This window comes from Hyperolius riggenbachi, chromosome 4 (assembly GCF_040937935.1).
Source record: "Hyperolius riggenbachi isolate aHypRig1 chromosome 4, aHypRig1.pri, whole genome shotgun sequence".
In the NCBI taxonomy this organism is placed as follows: domain Eukaryota; kingdom Metazoa; phylum Chordata; class Amphibia; order Anura; family Hyperoliidae; genus Hyperolius; species Hyperolius riggenbachi.
Genome location: NC_090649.1, coordinates 370,319,982 through 370,333,574, shown reverse-complemented (window position 1 = coordinate 370,333,574; position 13,593 = coordinate 370,319,982). Strand labels below are relative to the sequence as shown.

Genomic DNA, 13,593 nt, shown 5'->3' with positions numbered 1-13,593 from the left:
AATCCCACCTCGGGTTCTCTTTAAACATTAGGATGGACAGCGCCGTTTTGGTGAGGCGTTCAGATGCGACGTCACAAGGTCGAAACTTGATTAATTTCAGCATGAAATTGATCTGGAATCGGCCTTTGGTGTATGGGCATCCGACAGATCGATTAGAAAGAGATTTCTCTTTTGGTCGAATCTGCCCATCATTGCTAGATGTATGGGTACCTTTAGCATGCATACACACCCACATTTGGGACGATATGCAGTTCAAGGTGAGGAGGACCTCAAAATATACAAGCTTTTTATGACCTTACATTGCTAATTATTTACAAGCAGATTCAATTGCCGGCTTCACCTGACCGATGTGGGAGTAAAAAGCATGACTGCTTTGCCTGAGCGATTCTCCTCTGTCCTGTGCAATGGTGAGTGATGTGGAGTCAGGCAATTATGCAGTGGACCTTGCACTACAGCACTGCTGCCTCGATCTCCAGGAAGATGCATATTATGTCTGCCGTGAGAGTCAGAAGGCTCCCAATCACTTACCTGAGGCTTGCTGCAGCATGCCAGACTTTGCTGGCATCATTGCTCCATTGCTCTGTGCTTCCTATGTGACTGCCGTCTATGGGCTTCTAATAACAAAGCCTCAGCAAAAGCATCTTTGAAGCTCCTGCTGGGGCTCCCCATTTCCAGGAGGAGGAGAAGGTGCACATGTCCTGAGGAACTTATGTTGTAATCTGGAAGCACCCTTTAATAAGAGCACCCACAGATGTCCTACCCTTTGAGATAAGTGGGTATAGAGGGCCACTTTTGACCCCATACCTATTTGGGATTAAAAACAGATTATTACATTTCATTAGGCAAAAATATTCTTCTTTTATTTATTTCTTTACCTGTACATCTTCATTGAAGGGTCCTCCCTGCCAGTGCCCTTCACTTTGCCACAGCTCTGGTGACCACATGTTGCTCATCCAGTACCCGCCGAGAGAAACCGCTGCATGCTGGTTATTATTCTGCCTGCTCTCAGCTACACTGTTCAGGGAGCTTAGGCAAAGTATTTTTGAGCCTCCCACTGGGACTGCCCATTGGAGGGTGAGGAGGATTTTCACCGGTCCTCTAATGCAACACCAGACAGCGTGTGCCAAAAGTACTCACCAACCAGCAATGGTTACTAAAAGCAGCTGCCAATGTGAGTGTTACTATAGCCAAGACCATGAAATAAGGATCTCTTCTCATTACATAAACCAAGGCTGGAGACTCTTGTTTAAATCATAACGGCCAGGACATTTTGTCATGCCTGCAATGCAGACTTTGGGGCCTATTATCCCAGCTTTGTTATGTATGTGTTGTGTTGTAGCGTATTTATGGCATCTTATATACTGTAGATATTGATCTTTCTGAGTGCTGTCAAATAGAAACCCTTCTTGGTCACTGAAACAGTAGCTTTATAACATTGCATGGTTAGAGCAGGGTAGATTGGCCTGCTTTTAAAGTTCAGCCAACTTCACAAGCCATTCATTTTGCACTGTTACACCTGCCCTCCTGCTTGTTAATAAAGTGTAGTGCAAACTTTTTGTTATCATTTTTGAGGTGTGATGCTAGAAAGCACTGTGCTAATCAACCATTCCATCCCCTAGTCTTGTCGCTTTTGAAACTCTGGCATTATACTGCATGATCTGAATGAAATTTACTGAGTTTCCAAGTGAATACACTGCAATCAGTGTTATTAATTATCTGCTCTTATCCTTTGAATACATCTCTGTAATAGAGCATACTCATTTATACAGGATATAAAAGCTTACAGAATTTGCCACTTAAAACACGCTGACAGTCTGCATCCAATTAATAAATATCAGATCTGAATGGAGGGAAACCCCTGAAAGCCCAGGGGCAGTGCCAGACCTGCATGCTTTCAGATGCCAGGATTAACGTCAGGTTCTTTGCTTTAGCACATACACTGAAAGGCTTGCATCTGATCTGTACACAGCACTTATTAATACTGCCTTTCATGACTGGATAAAATTGCATACTACTGTGACAGATAACATTTTCTGGGGAACACATACTGAACGGTGACTCACCGCTGCAGCCTGCCCGTTTTATATTCTCCTTTTTTGTGATTTTACAGCCAAAGCTTTTTGTTTTTCTTACTATGTACATGGTTTTCATCTTTCCGAATAGGACGTACTAAAGAATCTGGATGGTTATAAAAAGGCTTTCCAGGAGATCCACCGCTCACGGTCTGTCAACGGAGTCCCGGTCCCCATAGAGCAGCTTGAAGACATGGCAGAAAGGTAAACGGGCGATTTTAAGACCGTAATCTGTAATTGTCAATGATTGTTCAGAAACTGCAGCAGGCTTTTGGAAAAAGCTGGAATGAGCAGGAGGTAAGACAGGTATTCTAATGCTAAGGCGTGTGATTGAAAGCACTGACGTTGCTGAATGACTGAACTGCTGTTTATAAGATGCATGCTGGACTAAAGGCTGCTTGATAGAGAAATGAAAATGACTTTGTTTGACTTTATTGCTAAGAAATACATCATGTATTGCACGGATGCATATTGCTTCGAATTCTAGCTGCATTGCCGATTTGTTACCATAGAGATCAACAACTGATAATATGCATGTAGTACTGGTACTTTCAGACTGAACAGCTGTTTTTTATAAGACTTTGTGAACATCATAGTAATTAGGTTTGGTAGGTTTATATTACTTATACATGGATTTTAAGGGTTAATTCTGCAAGCAATGATTTCTGCTTTGGGTGGTCAGCATTCAGTGTAATCTGAATCAGGCTCTATGTGATTTATTTCTTCACCATATGTGATACATAACCTCCATCACCGCTCACAAATGTTGGTATTCTGCTCTTACAACTACACTGCACAGTTATTTGTTTGAGGCAGGGAACACACTTGTCTTTCAGTTTTCTGCGCGCGTTTTCCTGCATACTTTTTCTGCACACCAAGTGTGTTTCTATGCAGGAAAACGCGCGCGTTTTTTCATAGCAGCTGATGGAATTGATACAAAAAACTGTCAAAATGTGCAGAGTCATGATGCAGAATGTCAGTTTTTTTTCTGCGTGCGAACAAAATATTAAGTGTGTACTAGCCCATTGAGTAACATGAGTTCTCAGTTTTTCTGTGCAGAAAACGCGTACGAAAACAGTCAAGTGTGTTCCCTGCCTGACAGTATTGAGAACCTGGCTGTCACATGACAGTATTATTCAGCTGGCTACAAGATTTGGGTGGAACTTAGAATTCTGATGGTAATATCTTGCCACTAAGTTTCCAAGAGTTATAAGAGGTGTGTCTTTAGCATGCCAGCAGCAAAGCAGGGGTTTAAGTTTTATAAAGTTTATTATGTTATCCTATCTGAGCTGCCCTATCTGAACTTAAAACTGTTAAGAGACAGATGATTGTTGCAGTTATCGAGTATCGGTCTCAAGTCTGATAAGCTGTGTGTAGACTTTAAATCACATATACCTGTGTAGGCTTAGGTGAGCAGCATGTGGTAAGGAAGGGGGAGGTGAGCAAGTGGCTTCCCTCTATAAATGATTACAATCATAGTCAATAAAAAAAAATCCAATCAGGCTTATTGCTATTCTCCAGAGTAGTTTTGGATGCCCGGTACAGGGATTCTTGTACAGACATCAGGCTATTATAAGCAATTGTTTTGGTTGACAACAGGTCAGTGCCGACTTTGTACAGATGCGTCACTAACCTCTAAGCTAGTGACACATCAGTTGCTATACAGGGGTAAAGGGGAAAGAGGCGCCAAGAGAAGATAAAATGCGTTGAACACAAATAAAATTAAAAAGGCTCCTTATTTGTGGCTACAAGCACTATTAGGCACTGCTATTTGGCCTGAAGAAGTGGGTGTGCACCCACGAAACGCGTTTCCAGTGCAATAAAATTTTGTTAACACGTAAATTTGTCTTCATTGAGGTAAGCCACCTCACTTTTTTTTCATTTTATCTGTTTTTAACGCATTTTATCTTCTCTGGGCACCTCTTTCCCCTTTATCCCGTGCCTTCACCCTCCTGTTGGAGGGAGTGTTCTATTTCTTATCCATACTACACATATTCGTACTGCACAGACAATTAATTGCAATGGTTTTTTCCCGCTTCTGCTTTAATGTGAACTGATGATGACTATGAAGATAACAGTCAGAACTATACTGTCTGACTTGTTTCTTACATGCTTTGTGCACATAACTGTTTAGAAAGAAAGCCATTTACCATAATGTTATGTATCAAACAGTGCCGTGATCCTGCACAGTTATGTTCAAAACCATGAGACTCTGTTACTTGATGCTCTTATTCACACTCTCTCAGGACTGGAACCCACTAGAGCGTTTTTTTTTTTTAGCATTTAAGGAACGCTTTTAATCGCTAGCAATTTCTCTAAACACTCTGCCAATGTAAATGGATGGGACAGATTACACTAGAGCAATTGTGATTAAAGAGAACCCGAGGTGGGTTACCTGATCCACGGGATTGAATGAATCAGGTAGTCTCAAAAACCACCGCTCCCCGCCACACCCGTGGGCCTCAATGGCCCACTTTCACTTTTGTGGCCTCTGGGTCACGACGCTGGACTGAGAGACTGTGTGTCTCTCATAGCATGCAGGGAGGCGGGGGAGCAGCAGGAGGCACGGCCAGGGAGAGAGAGCTGCAGCTCAGGAAATCCTGCAGGAACGTCCCTGGCGGGCGTATTAAACAGAGAATACCTCTCCCCTCTGTTTACTTTCAGTTAGCGACAAATCTTGATGCTAAACTCGGGGGGCTATAGCGCAGCGGTGGGGGGACAGAGAGCAGCGGTTGGGGGAAGAGAACATGGCTCTGTGTCCCATCTGCCCCCCGAAGATCCACCTCGGGTTCTCTTTAAGCAAATCCCAACCGCTGGACGTGCAGCATTTTGGGAGCATTTCTATTCTAATGTATTGTATAGTAGCAGGTAAATTGCTCCTAAAATCGTTTGCAAAGCGCTACCACAAATCCCTAGTGATTGCGATAGCGCTTTGCACTTTCTAGTGGGTCCCAGGCCTAAGTGAGGGGAACCACTAAGTATCACAATGACAGTAATTGACAGGACAGCAATTATTCTAGTTACAACTGGTCCTTCAGGTGCAAATAATTCCCACTTGCATGCACATTTTAAAGCAAATATTATGCAGTTCGAAACTGCACCATTCAGAATTGTTGTGAAGTGCCTGGAACTGGCTGCATACAGTTTGCATGCAAGCTGGAATTATTTGCACCTCATTGACCATATTTCTTTTTAGACTGAAAGATATATATATATATATATATATATATATATATATATATATATATATATATATATATATATATATATATATATATACACAAATGTGTGTGGCTGTATGTGTGTGTGTCTGTCTTCATGTGCGTGTGTGTGCGCAATATGCAGGTATAAACAATAAAAGTTTTCACATATGTAGTCAAATGAATTAGAATGCTACCAGAAATATTTTCTCTTCAGAACAAATTCAGAATTTCAGCATAAGATCCAAAATTAATATTATTTATTGTATTTATAAAGCACCAATGTATTGTGCAGAACAGAATCCAAACAACATTACACTACCTACTCCAGGGCCATCACTATAAATCATGGAGCCCCATGGCAAGGTGAAGATAGAGCCTCTAACATAGACATGGTTGAGCAATGGCCCCTTCCCTCCTCCATTGGTAGGACTGAACTTTGCACAGCCAGAGTTGCATATCAGACTACAGAAAGCAAATATCAAACATATCAAACTCTGAAAGCAAAAACAGTATGAAAGAGCTGTGACAATTAGTTACATTTCCTCTGCTCTCTTCAGACACTTCAGTCAGAAACAGACCTCCCAACAGCTGCAGCTCATGTGTCCTGTCTCTCTCTGTCACACACAGAGCTACACACAGAGCTACACATAGAGTTAACTGATCAAGTGTGAGGGGAATTTCCCCTCTCCTCATGGCTCAGTCAGCCGTCAGTTTTGGCGTCAGTAAACTTTGAATGTATTTTGCTAACAGTAAACAAATAAGTTGCTACTAAAATGTATACACCAGTACTTAGCAGCACTTCCCAAACAATTCCTGTGTCAATTGAAAAAAATATGTGCATCAATAGTATTCCTTTAAGTATCCACTGATTGCTCTAGTTTTGAAACTGCATACATGGCACAGTCACCTACCTGAGCTCCATTGTTTGATACAAGTGCCTTGTATATACAGGATGGAGGAACACAGATAATTGTAAAGATCAGTGAATGCATTAAGAACTGGGACACCCTTTATCTTGAGCCCTATAGCAGCTGTTATGGTTATTGTTATGCCCATGACTACATTTGTCAGAAATATGTGTCACAGGGTTACAGAATGAGCTGTCTGCACCATCACAACAACTTTATAGTTATAAACTCCCATCCATGTTAGAATCCACATGCACACTCTGTAGTCATGTCTCTTCTCCCTATCTTATAGGTTCAAACACAGAAAAAACTGCTCATTGGGTAAACTGATGTAAACTTTATTTTATTATTATATAGAACATATAAAAAGGTGCTTACATTTTGACCATTGGATCCATGTTTGACATTGACCTCTATAAATACAAATGTCAGGCATACACTCAAAAATGGCACAGTGGTCATTTGAGCGCCTGGGATTGTCGCTAGCAGAATATCGGTAAAACTACTGATAATACGCTATTGGGCAATGCATAATATGATAGTAGAATATTGGTAATTTTTATTGATATTTTACTTCATATAACCTAGCCCTATTCTCACTGGAACCCTCCCTCTATCGAACCCTAACCACCTCTCTCCCTATAATAATTGTCAATAGCTAAGCTGCGTTTCCTGCTAAAAAATCCCCTCTGCCAATATCTGCATCACCTTATTAGGAAATGTATCTACCCACTGAGCACCACTACAGCCACAATTAACATTGCAGTCCATAAGGTGACAGTTTTATTGCAGGTGGCACCCAAATTACCTGCCTTTGAATGCCAGTTCTGAAATCAGCTTTGGGAATTGTGTGCTGTCTCTTCTCCCGAGGATAAGGCATGTAAACACCTTTATTTAAAGATTTGTACAAAGCATTTATGGCCTGCTTGGAGGCCTGGTGTATTTGTAACCACTTTGATAAGATAAAGAAAGTTCAGTCTGGAAATTGTATCCATGTGAGGTAGTGATTTAACATTCTATTGATTCTAGGGGGTCAGAATCAAATACGCTGGACGTTATGCTGAATGTAATCTTCATTACAAATAGTTTGTGTGTGTTTATTGGGTTTATTTCTAATTCTGTGTGACCCCCCTGTGAAATGAAGTGTCTTTTGTGTTTTCAGGTTCAGTTTTGTTGCCTCCTCATCTCAGCTTCATATGATAAAACTGGAATTTATGGAACTAAAGTATCGCCTCTTGGCACTATTAGTCCTGGCAGAATCCAAACTTAAGTCCTGGATTATAAAATATGGAAGAAGAGAGTCAGTTGAACTGCTTCTACAAAATTACATTGTAAGTCCCCTTTTCGTTATAAATTAACTATGGTACTAATACGTAGTAAACATCTGCCAAACCTTTTGCAATGCTTTGACAAGGTCCAGTAAGTGTAGCAACTTACTAACCCAGAGAACCAGTCACTTTTGGAGAAGATTTGCCTAAAACCTATCACTTCCTCTCAGATCATTAGATAATTTGTTTAAAAAAACAGTACTGGACAGTTTCACAATCAGAAGTAGCAGAACAATGGTATTGTACCACATTGAACAGATAATGTTTATGACAGAGGTGGCCTTAGAGTATGCGGGGCCTGGGGCGAGTATCATATGCGGGGCCTAGAGACATATGCTGTGGATACACACGTTGTGGAAGCACACACTCTGTATAGGTTAGATAGGTAGGTGCCTCCAGTATAGGTTAGATAGGTAGGTGCCCCGCAGTATAGATTAGATAGGTAGGTGCCATGCAGTATAGATTAGATAGGTAGGTGTCCTGCAGTATAGATTAGATAGGTGCCTGCAGTATAGATTAGACAGGTAGGTGCCCTGCAGTACAGATTAGATAGGTAGGTAGGTACCCTGCAGTATAGATTAGATAGGTGCCTGCAGTATAGATTAGTTAGGTAGGTACCCCACAGTATATATTAGATAGGTGCCTGCAGTATAGATTAGATAGGGTGGTGCCCTGCAGTATAGATTAGATAGGTTCAAAACCAAAACAGAGAACGAAAACCAGTATATGCTGCTCAAAAACTGCACTTTATTGTAGATATTTAAAAAAAAAAAAAAAAAAAAAAGAAAGCTTTTGGATATACCAGCTAAAAACCTTGGTGCCTTTGGGGCTAAATGTCGACCTAAATCTAAAGGTGTTCTTGAAATAGAATCTCATATTCAATGGGATCATTATGTAACAGATGTGGTGCTAATTCTGGGATGTTTATCTGCTTCTGCATCTTTGATGTAAAGCTATGTGAATGCATAGAGGTTGTTGTATCTGTTTTTGACCACAAGATGTCGCCATAATACAATTGTAGCTGTTACCCGACCTCCACCACTAGATGGTGTCTTTTTGGAATAGAGCCAATTTGACGGCCCGATATAAATTCAGGGAGGCCGGGATAGCTTACGTGATGATGTAGCACGTCCTGATGAAGCTCCGGTGGGCGGGGCGAAACGCGTAGACGTCACGCTACGCAATACGTTAGTGGGAGCCGTGGTTATGACCGACACAGGCCGCAGCCATTACCGCATGTGAGAGCCCTGTTTGGGCGTCAGCTTGGAGCCTTTACGAGCCGCTTCTACTTTATGCAGTTTGCGATATCAAGCATCATCACCGGATCAGATAAGTGTACTTGCCAGTATGCATGGGATAATGACTACCATATGAGTGCCTCCAGCTGCCTATATGTGGCATTGACTATACTGCTCCACACTCCAGGTGGCTTGTTGTGACTGTGATTTCATCAGCAGTTCTCTGAAAAACAGTTTGGCTGAGTTACTATAAATGCGCCACATAGCCACCAATGTTTGACATCAATGGTTGCAGATCTACGCATATCTGGTTGGTAGTCCCACATACTGGTGTATCCATGTGGAATATGATGGATGTTTATCACAGATTTCCCTACATATTGCATTGAATGGGATCCTTACACGTGTTCTGTTCCGGACAGCATCATTCTGCTACAATTTCAATAGTCTGCAAACTGTTTATGGAAATTATATCGTCTTAAGAACTTTGCTCTGTACGCAATGACGCAACGGGTTGCTGGCATTATAATAGGAGCAGCGTTGTCCTATCAACCCTACTGTGACAGGCCTTGGCTTTATGGACATATGTTCAATGCTATTTTTTGAAAATTGCCTTTTGCTGTTGCAGATCTATGAACTCTTTATGGCTCCAACTGGAATATTTCCTGTATAATCACTTATGCGGTTCTGGCTTTATGTATAACCAGTGGTATAGGGCTGTTGCTATCGGTCCCCGGTCTCCCTATATTCTATGAATAGCAATTTTTTGATCATATTGGTCACACCTTTCTATACTCTGTGAGTGGTTATAACCATATTTACATGTAATATTCTGGTTTCCTCGCAGTGCACTGGTTAAGGGTGTTCCCAATAACTTTGCCACCTATTAGACTGAATACAGGGACTGAATTCTTATGGTCGTGACACAGGTAGCCACACATATTGACCATATTGGTTGCGCCATTTTTTTGCCCTCTGTGAGTGGTTATGACCATAATCTGATTAATACCAATTGGGTCTCCTCACGGGAGCATGACACTGGCGTTGCCAAGGGTTAACAATACCGGTTGCCTTAGCCTCTATAGGCAAGTTTTTCCGGATGGTCTATTTATCTACCTCAGATTGGGCCCTACACAATCTGTCACCTCAATTGTGGTTCCCTCTAATCAGCTGTGTGTGACCAGTCCTTAATAGTTAGATGTGACCTGATCTATAATTTGAGAAATTTGCTATTCAATAGGGACTCTCTCCTACTGTCCTTGACAGTTGCAGCACATAGTATTGAATTCAATAATACATAATTTGTATGACAGGTTAATCCCTGACATGCTTTGATTCTATATGTGTGTGCCTTTTTAAATATCTACAATAAAGTGCAGTTTTTGAGCAGCATATACTGGTTTTCGTTCTCTGTTTTGGTTTTGAATATATTGTTTACCAGTGCTGGTACCTGCACATAAGGCTACACCTCACATTATTTAATTCTTGTTTTTTTAGATTAGATAGGTGCCTGCAGTATAGATTAGATAGGTGCCTGCAGTATAGATTAGACAGGTAGGTGCCCTGCAGTACAGATTAGATAGGTAGGTAGGTAGGTACCCTGCAGTATAGATTAGATAGGAAGGTGCCTGCAGTATAGTTAGGTAGGTACCCCGCAGTATATATTAGATAGGTGACTGCAGTATAGATTAGGTAGGGTGGTGCCCTGCAGTACAGATTAGATAGGTGCCCTGCAGTATAGATTAGATAGATAGGTGCCCCGCAGTATAGATTAGATAGGTGCCTGCAGTATAGATTAGATAGGTGCCTGCAGTATAGATTAGATAGGTGCCTGCAGTATAGATTAGATAGGTGCCAACCTGCAGTATAGGTTAGAAAGGTGCCTGCAGTATAGGTTAGATAGGTGCCTGCAGTATAGATTAGATAGGTGCCTGCAGTATAGGTTAGATAGGTGCCTGCAGTATAGATTAGATAGGTGCCTGCAGTATAGATTAGATAGGTGCCAGCCTGCAGTATAGGTTAGATAGGTGCCAGCCTGCAGTATAGATTAGATAGGTGCCTGCAATATAGATTAGATAGGTGCCAGCCTGCAGTATAGGTTAGAAAGGTGCCTGCAGTATAGGTTAGATAGGTGCCAGCCTGCAGTATAGGTTAGATAGGTGCCTACAGTATAGATTAGATAGGTGCCAGCCTGCAGTATAGGTTAGATAGGTGCCAGCCTGCAGTATAGGTTAGATAGGTGCCTGCAGTATAGATTAGATAGGTGCCAGCCTGCAGTATAGGTTAGATAGGTGCCAGCCTGCAGTATAGGTTAGATAGGTGCCTGCAGTATAGATTAGATAGGTGCCAGCCTGCAGTATAGGTTAGATAGGTGCCAGCCTGCAGTATAGGTTAGATAGGTGCCAGCCTGCAGTATAGGTTAGATAGGTGCCAGCCTGCAGTATAGATTAGATAGGTGCCAGCCTGCAGTATAGGTTAGATAGGTGCCAGCCTGCAGTATAGGTTAGATAGGTGCCAGCCTGCAGTATAGGTTAGATAGGTGCCAGCCTGCAGTATAGATTAGATAGGTGCCAGCCTGCAGTATAGGTTAGATAGGTAGGTGCCCCGCAGTATAGATTATATAGGTAGGTGCCCTGCAGTATAGATTATATAGGAAGGTGCCTGCAGTATAGATTAGATAGGTAGAAGCCCCGCAGTACAGGTTAGATAGCAAGGTGGCTGCAGTGCTGGGGAAAGCGAGCATAGTTGTTAAAACTCACATGTCTTCACCGATGCTCACAGTCACAGCTACTATCTATTTCCTCTCCCAGCATCTGTGTATTGGTAACAGCGCCCCCTATGATGACGTGACCGCATGTCACCACAGGGGGGCACTGTTACCAATACACAGATGCTGGGAGAGGAAATAGATGGTAGCTGTGACTGTGAGCATCGGTGAAGACACGTGAGTTTTAACAACTATGCCCGCTCTCCCCAGCATTGCAGAGGGTGCGGGGCCTCCTCAGGCGCGGGGCCTGGGGCGATTGCCCCACTTGCCACCCCCAAAGGCCGGCTCTGGTTTATGAACAGAGGTGGATCAAAGTGACTGTAGCATATGGTAGGAATAGAGACTCTACTGTGAAGCATCATTTGAAACTCTAATCAGTTTTGGAGCTTTGTGGATTATACTTGATACAGGAATTAAGGTTTCAAAATGGTGCAACATTATCGTTCCACCCATGTCATTTTAACCATTTAATAAGAAAGTGCTGCTTTGGATGGTGTTTGAATTTCCGTTTCTAGAAATCATTGTGCTGACTGGTCCAGCCTTGGCACATCCATGAATATATATGGAGTAAGTGTGTCCTGTTTTGCAGTATGCAGTTGATGCTGCTGGTATTTTAGTTGCAAGTAGCAGAGCAGGATAATGCTTCAGCCTAGCATTGTTATAGACTGCCATGGGAGGAGGACACATCAGGTCCTCCTGGAATGTGAAGATATCTGTGCTACTTAGAGTCACAACCTGCTTTTCTCACAGGCAGTACTGTGACCTGTTCAGCGGTTCATTTGATTGTCTATACCTATTAACAATACAATGCAAACTATGTCAATGTTTTCAGAGTTAAGACTCCAATAATACCAAGGTAGAGAACTTTCTAAATGTGCCAAAGTTGTCCAAAGTGGCAAACGCAGTAACATCCTGAAGCAATCTCATTATAATATGTTTATGGGCAATAAAAGAAGCTGAACATCTGGAACACTACAGCATTTTTGTGACAAAATCTGCTTTCTCTTTTAATTCTGTATAAATCAAATGCAGTTTGTAAAAACATCACCATGGCAACATCTTCTGTAGAAAGCTTCTAAAAAGAACCAGCACTGATACTCCATAGTAGGCAGTTCTTAGTATTGGTTTAACAATAACGGAGGCGAACAAGCTATAAAGACAAATATGTAACTAGTGTTATACATAAACAATTTGCTATATCTAAAAATGAACTCCATTTCACAAGTATGTGTCAAATGAATTTGTTATTTAACTGAATGGGTCATGAATAACTACTACAAAAATAAGGAAGGGTAAAAGCTGTAAAACAGGCAAAAGAACACTTACCACATGTTTGAAACACATTTAAAGTTCACAACAGCCATATATTTTATTTGTGCTCTAGTATAATGTAATAAAATAATAATTATACATTACAAAATAGTTGCAATTTTAAGGTAAACTGTTTTGTAACACCCATACTGATATTTCATTGTTCGCAAATGAGGTGAGGGGACTGCACACAAGTCAGTCACATGACCTGTGCACAAAGTACAGAGCTGCTAGGAGAGTGGCAATTGCTTCCTCAGAGCTACAGCCTGACCTTGTGTAACTCCTTTCCCTACTTCCTCCTGTAGAGCACAGGAAGGAGGTGTACAGGGTCATCTCTGTTTTTAGATGGAAAAACTAGCTTGCCCCTGTCTCATTTCCTCCCTGACTACCTTATGCAAGTGATGACTGGATAGAGCGAGGAAGGTTAGGTGGCTCACAGACTTGCTGGGACTGTAGCTCTGTAGCCCAAAACATCATAGTACTCTGCTCCTAGTGAGATGTCCCGGCAATGCAAGAATTCACTAGGCTTTCCGGTCTTGCAAAACACTAAAAAAAAGCATTAAAGTGAACCTGAGGTAAAAAAAATAGTGTCCTCCCACTCTTAAAAGTTACTTTTTTAGATGTCTTAAGGTTTTATTTTATGTATAACATTTCTAAAGTAGATATAATGTTTTATTGTCTCTGCTGAATGGCAGTGTCTCAAGAGTCCCAGAGTGAAAATATATGAACCATTGAAACTTTTTTTATCTATCCCCTACTCTCAGAA

General features: G+C 41.6%; 1 protein-coding gene across 12 annotated transcripts in view; it reads left to right on the top strand.

Moving 5' to 3' along the window:
* The window catches only part of SYNE1 (spectrin repeat containing nuclear envelope protein 1), a 707,535-nt gene that overhangs the window by 218,453 nt on the left and 475,489 nt on the right, over positions 1 to 13,593 (top strand). For 11 of the 12 annotated variants that reach the window (XM_068232018.1, XM_068232025.1, XM_068232014.1 and 8 more), the window contains 2 exons: positions 2,164 to 2,276; positions 7,346 to 7,514. In XM_068232018.1, coding sequence (XP_068088119.1) covers positions 2,164 to 2,276; positions 7,346 to 7,514 — 282 coding nt within the window. Of the gene's footprint in view, positions 1 to 2,163; positions 2,277 to 2,628; positions 2,681 to 7,345; positions 7,515 to 13,593 lie in introns of those variants that run through there. The other variant, XM_068232020.1, reaches the window with a different exon arrangement.